This window comes from Pelodiscus sinensis, chromosome 1, assembly GCF_052426305.1.
Source record: "Pelodiscus sinensis isolate ZL-2025 chromosome 1, ASM5242630v1, whole genome shotgun sequence".
In the NCBI taxonomy this organism is placed as follows: Eukaryota; Metazoa; Chordata; order Testudines; family Trionychidae; genus Pelodiscus; species Pelodiscus sinensis.
Window position 1 is genome coordinate 144,280,321 of NC_143052.1, and position 6,402 is coordinate 144,286,722.

Below are 6,402 nucleotides of genomic sequence, written 5' to 3' on the forward strand. Positions count from 1 at the left end.
TCCTGCTCTCTTTGTCTTTCAGGTTTCTGTCAGCAACAGCACTGAAGAGTGTGTGCACCTGAAGGTGTTCGTAAGCCTTCCCTATGAGAAGAAGGAGCCCAGTCTTACTGCCTATCAGACTGGCAAAACCAAACGTGATCCACTGACCCCCTTTTAATGATCCACTTGGAATGGGCTCTTCTGCTGCTCTTTCTACAGAGTCCCGGCTCATAATGCTCGTGCCAATACACGAATGAAAATAAAAGGAATCTGATTTTCAAACCAAAGTTTGTGTTTCCATGTTGCTTGTAACAGAAGGGTACGTTCATTCCAGCAGTAAGCAACTGCTGCTAACTCACCAAAGGCCCTACTCTCAAAAACTAAAACAGGAGCCCACATTAGAAGTCATGCAGGAATTTAAAGAAACAATCAAATTGTTTCCCAAGCAACTCTTTTAACAAATAATGGTGTTGGTGGTGGGGGACTGGACAGATGTGCCTATCTGAATGAGAGAGGCTTGGGGTCAGTCAGGGTCTGCATGAGGAAGGCTCCTAACTCCCGAACAATCCCCTGCAAAGAAATGAGTCCATACTTCCCCTAACCACACCTAAAAGTCCTCCAGGTTCACTTTCAGGCTCCTTCCCTTTCTCTCAGACTCCCCCAGTCTTCTCACTGTGTCTGAGGGGTGTGGGAAATACTACAAGACAAACTTGCTGACAGGTATTTTGAACTAAATTAGCAAAACAATTGAAACTGGCATTATTATAGTGTCATATATTGACAAATAATATATGCAGAATTTTAATATACTGTGTGCAGCATTTTTAACATTCTGGCGCAGACAAAGCCACCCATGTCACCAGTAGGTGAACACTTTTCACACCCTGTGTTGGAGCTGGTCTCAAAGGAAACCTGTACAACACCTTCAAATAACAAGCTTGGAAAATTAAATTAATAATACCGCTAGATGCTAAAAAGCATGAATTGAACAGGCTTCATGGTTGATTACAGCAATGTGTAAGAGTACCTCTCTCCTTTTGCTTAATAGCCTACTTCAAACTCCTTTTACATAACAGTCTAATCTTTATTTTCCACTCCCTGCAAGTGGTGTTCTAAGACAGGCATTACTCCTTAAACCTAATAGTCTGTCCTAACTTGAATTTAGATCAAACACACTAAGCCCTGGTCTACCTTAGGGAGTTATTTCAAAATAACAAACAGAGCATCCACATTACCAAGCCTGTTATTTCAAAATAAGCGGCTGGTTATTTCAAAATAATAACTCCTGCTTTTCAGGAGGACTAACCCTAGTTTCAAAATAGTTATTTTGAAATGGCAGTAGAATGGACTCTCCACAGCTGCTATTTGAAATAATTACTCACCAGAGTCACTCCAAGTAATTATGCCCCAGTGCTTCCTGTGGCTCTAAGTCAAGGTAGCGCATCCACATTAAGGGAGCCTGCCTCAGACTAATTTCAAGGCTTCCCTGCAGTGTGGACATGCTATTTTGAAATAGCTATTTTGAATGTTATTATTATTTCAAAATAAATTATTTCAAAATAATTTCCTCGTGCAGACATGCCCTGATTTTTCCCCTCTGTTGACCCATTAGCTCAGAAGCCTGTATCTTTCATCAGCAGAATTTGGTCTAGAAAAATATATTACTTCACTGACTTTGTCTCTCTTACATCTTGGGAGCAACACAGCTCCAAGATTGCAAACACATATTCAAAATCGACCCTGTCACTTTTAATATACAAGATCAAATGCAATTGTGGGACTTTTTGCTATAATGTAAATTTCCCGTTTCCAGGAGGAAATAATTCCCTGAATCAGTGCAGTAAATACATTCATTTGTGACCGCAAGTATCACACTGGCAGCTTATGTGAGTGTGCAACTTGATGCTTGGTGTATTGTAAGAAGTCAATACCTTAATATGTAAACTGCACTGAGGTATTTACCAGCGCCTTGCTTCCAGGAATACCAGTGCCACCAATACATTCAAACGGTCTGTTTTCGCTCTTAAGCAGGTGTCTGTCTCAAGACCGTCAGCCTTAGAACTTCCATCCACAGCTTGGTGCATAGCTAAGGAATGGCACATAACATACTGTGCTGGCTTCCTCGCCCCCCTAAGGTGAGTTGCAGATGGGTGGGGTTGGAGAGAGACCCAGGTGGAAGAGCGTGAAACAAAGGGTTGATCTGAGGGGTGGCTTCTGTTGCCTTTGCCAGGGGCAGCGCTGCTGAGTCAGGGCCCCAGGCCCAGAGCCTCAGAGGTATTTAGGGTACAGTGGGAGCTAAAGGCCTGAAAACCTTTGAGGCTCTGGGCGCTAGACACAGAGCTTGTGGGAGTTCCAGTAGGGCTGGCAATTAATCGCCACGAACGCGTGTGATTCCTGCAGAGCACAATTAACACCTTCCTTTTGAACAGGGGATGGGAACTGGTTTGATGTCCTCTCCTTCACCTCTCCTCTCTGCAGTTATTGGCTTACAGATAAAGAACCCTTCCAATAAACTGAGAAGGAAAGATAAAAACTGGCTTAAAGGTGAATGTGAGAGAGAGAAGGGCTTCAAAGTACATCACCTGCAGGTTTGCTAGTCCCATTCAGATTTGGAAGACTGAAGATACGTCTACACTGCAAGCTTATTTCAGAAAAAGCTATTGTGGAAGAGATCTTCTGGGATAGCTTGTTTCAAAATAGAGCTTCCACGCTACAGGGAAGCCTCAAAATTAGTCTGAGGCAGGCTCCTGTAATGTGGATGCGTTACCTCATTTTAGAGCCCCAGGAGGCACTGGGGAGGAGCTATTTAGAAATAGCAGCAGTGGAGCGTCTATACACGCCCTCTTCTGAAAGAGCTTTTTTGGAAGAGGCGTTGTTCCTCGTGGAATGAGGTTTGCCAACATCGGAAAAAGCCCTCCATTATTTCAATTTTCTTTCAAAATAACACAATTGCTAGTATTGTTTTTCTGGAATTATATCCATTATTCTGCAAAAACGGTGCAGTGTAGACCTACCCTACATATATTCTCAAGGCAGCTAATGCTGAAATCAGACCAGGCTGAATTATGATCTTTACTCTTGTACGCTGGAGCCAAGTTCCTTACACCCTGTCTAAGTAAGCTCTGGCCAGGAACAACTATATCTCATTTTTAAATTCTGATGCTCTGAAGAGGTTTTAAAAAGGGCTGCACAGCACAAAATACATACAAAGGATATGGATTCCTTATGTGTGGTTTAGATGAGAGTAGAGAATAATAATAAAGCAGGACTCTAGGATTTTATTCCCACTGCTGCTGGTGGCTGGCTGTGTGACCGAGCAAATCGAATTTCTTTCTGAGTTTATCTTTCTGGGACATCAAAGTAATCTTCTGTAAAAAGCTTTGAACCCATTGATTTTATTCGAGACTGTTAGTCTATTATGCGGTTGTGCAGTGTTACAAATTGCTGCTTAATTGCCCAGTGTTGTAAGCAGTGGTGCACCAGAACTGAAGCTGTTATTTTAAATGTTATAGAGAAGTACGCAGCCCTTATGACAGGAATGTAAACTTCAATATGCAAATTAATGCTGCCAAGTATTTTTCAAGATGGTTGCAAAATAAGAGGGTGCAGGGTTTGAAGTGAAATGTTGTCACTTCAAAATATTTTTTAGAAGGTTTTCATACCTTTGGCCAAAAAACAGGACCAAAATGGTCGTTGGATTTTTGTTTCCTACAAACCAGGCTCTTGATAAGTAGTAAGTAACCAGGCTCATTTTGATACCATCTTTTTATTGACAACAACTTTGTTACTTAAAAAAAAAATTAAATTTGTCAACTTCATTCAGAGTATTTCGAATCGTTCTACCCGGTACGTTGAGCTGAGCGTCAGTCTGTTATCAGCCTGAAATAGTATCTTTGAGCGAGGCAGGAATTGTTCCCATTCCGGCTTTGAGGTAGGCTGCCAGCTGCCAGCCCATGCTGGCTATGACCCGGCAGTCCCATGGGCTGGAGCAGCCTTCCACGTGCAGCAGGCCGGGGGCCGTTCTAAGGGAACGGTTAACCATTGCCCGGTAAGCATCACGGTGTCAATGGGGAGCTTGGAAGGTAGATGTAACTTAGCAGAAAAGGGGGCTGTTTTAGGGGAGTGCCTACTAATAGAGCTGAATCTGGTTTATATCACCAGGGCCAGCCTGAGCCATTCTTGCGCTCTGGGCAGTGGGCAATCGGCACCTGACTGACATGTACTGGGCGTCGCGCCCTGAGGCGCGGGGTGCACGGGGGGCGCCTGATGCAGCGCTCCCTACCACTTCAATCAGGCGCTCCCCATAGGTTGGTGCCCTGGGCACCACTTAATCCGGCCCTTTATATCACCCATCTAGCCAGTCGGAGATAGATTCACAAAGAGACGTAGGTGCCTAGGTCCTAAATTAAAGTGCCACTCAAAACCCTTGCTAAGCTGCCACCTAACCCTACAGTCAGCTAAAAATTACTCAGCGCCTGCATTTCTGCCATTAGGTGCATCAGAGACTCAAAGTTCCTTCCTCTGGGCATGCACGCTGCTGCCTCAGTCTTGGTGCCCACGCGCGCCTCTCATGCTGAATCCCCAGCAAGATCCTCAAACCAAGTGAAACTAGGCAGTGCTCTGCCTGTCTTGCCTGCAGGGCACAGTCTGGTAGGTGTTCTCAGAGCACTCGGAACTTCACCCAAAATGGGAGGGGAGGAAAGACTCACCTCTGAGGCTGGTGTAGAAGCTATTTTATGTTTAGCTAGAAGCCATCTTGTATAACAGAAACCATTTCAGCTTTTTGTCTTTGCACGTAGGCCAGAGTGAACTTTCTATCACCCCATGCGCCAGGCCAAATCAGATGTGCTATTGGAATGTGTTAACTGGGCTGGTTCAGAGAGGAGAGGTACTCTCTCGTACCTGTCCGCCATCCTGTTGATAAGGCTTTGTTTTTCCTAGTTTAATTGATTATTTCTGTAATTGGATGCCCTGACGTCAGACTGTTTGGCTAAGGGTATAAAGATACTAGGATTGATTGTATTAGCAGCCTTACTGGGCCCAACTTTGCTGGGACCACATTTGGCTCACTTTGCTTTACTGATCAATAAAGCAATCAGTTGTTAGCCGCCTAAACAGAGAGGAGCGTGTTTTTGCTTCGACAATTGGAGACCCAGGTTCAAATCTCTTATCAGGCGGAGGGGGGCTTGAACAAATCTTTGAAAATAGAATCCGAACTGTGCACCTTGCAAACTGGCAATTGCTTACTGAGGTTGGGGACAGGCTCTAAAGCTTCCTTCTGCCCCATCTAATGCTAGGAGCTCAATCCAGAGAGTTTGGGACTGTGGAAAGAGGCAAACTCTGAAATGGCTTTAAGTACCTCTACCCCGGACCTTGTAGGTGTTGTTAAGAATCGGCATGAAGTCTGCATTGCAGCTCTTGTCATTTCAGAGCTTAACAGGTAAAGTGTTAAGGTCTGGTTATTACTTGAGAAATCTCCATAATAAACCTTATTATCGCAGGCAGAGGGATTGAGTGTGAATCTCTACTGAGCGGATGTCTTGACTTGATTTTAAGAGGTGCTCTTCCCAGTATTCAAGGCTTGTCTGAACACAAACTAGAATCAAAATAACGGAATCAGTGTACATTCTTTTGTTATTTTGGTGCAGAAGAATGATTTCAGATTGAGTGTTTTATTTTGAGTTCATTTAAACTGTTTTCTATAGTTGCTTAACCCCCTGAGTTCCGATTTGTTAATTTCTTTCACAAGCCAGGTGAATTTAGTATGAGTCCTCCAGTTAGAAGACAGGAAGGTCGTCTGAAGTTACTGGTTGGATTTACCAGATTTTAGCCAAGCATGTTGCTGAAGGTGGCTGCTGCAGGTGCCTGGGGTGCTAGTATGAACACCTGAAGGATCGGTTACTATCAAGTAATTGAAATTGTTTTATCCCAAACCATTGCATTGATTGGAAACTGTATAGAGTAGCTCTCCAAAGCTTGAACAGACTGGTATGTCATTTGCATTTCACCCTCCACTATAATGCTCCACCTCTGGTGTGCACCAGAGTATCTGTTGAGCAGCGCAGTGATGCAAGACAACAGATTAGCTGAGAAAGTAAAGACTAATTTGTATCCAGCTAAAATGCTCAAGTGAATGGAGACTGATAGAACGTAGTACGCTCAGACACTGGGGCCAGTGCTTTTCTCCCCGTGAAACGTGCCACAGGGTAGGGACCGCAAATTGCTAGGGTCTTAATTTTGTTTCATCTAAAAATGAGCCCATCTAGTAATATGCAGTCGCTTGGCACCAGGCTGCAAGTGCTGGATACCTGCCTGCCGGGAGTGTGAGTAGGCCAAGGAGCTCCGTGAGTGCCAGTGAGCATTAGGGCTGCAAGGCCAGCCATCAGTCCTAGTTTCAAAGCTTACACTGCCGAATGGGAGACT

The 6,402-nt window shown here is 44.2% G+C and overlaps 1 protein-coding gene across 1 annotated transcript in view; it reads left to right on the plus strand.

Annotated features, from left to right (window-relative positions):
* Positions 1–266, plus strand: part of LOC142819224 (cystatin-A-like) — a 43,893-nt gene extending 43,627 nt beyond the window's left edge. The window contains exon 5 of the mRNA XM_089775486.1: positions 23–266. Coding sequence (XP_089631612.1) covers positions 23–157 — 135 coding nt within the window. The 3' untranslated portion in view covers positions 158–266. The remainder of the gene's footprint in view (positions 1–22) is intronic.
* Positions 267–6,402: the final 6,136 nt, after the last annotated feature.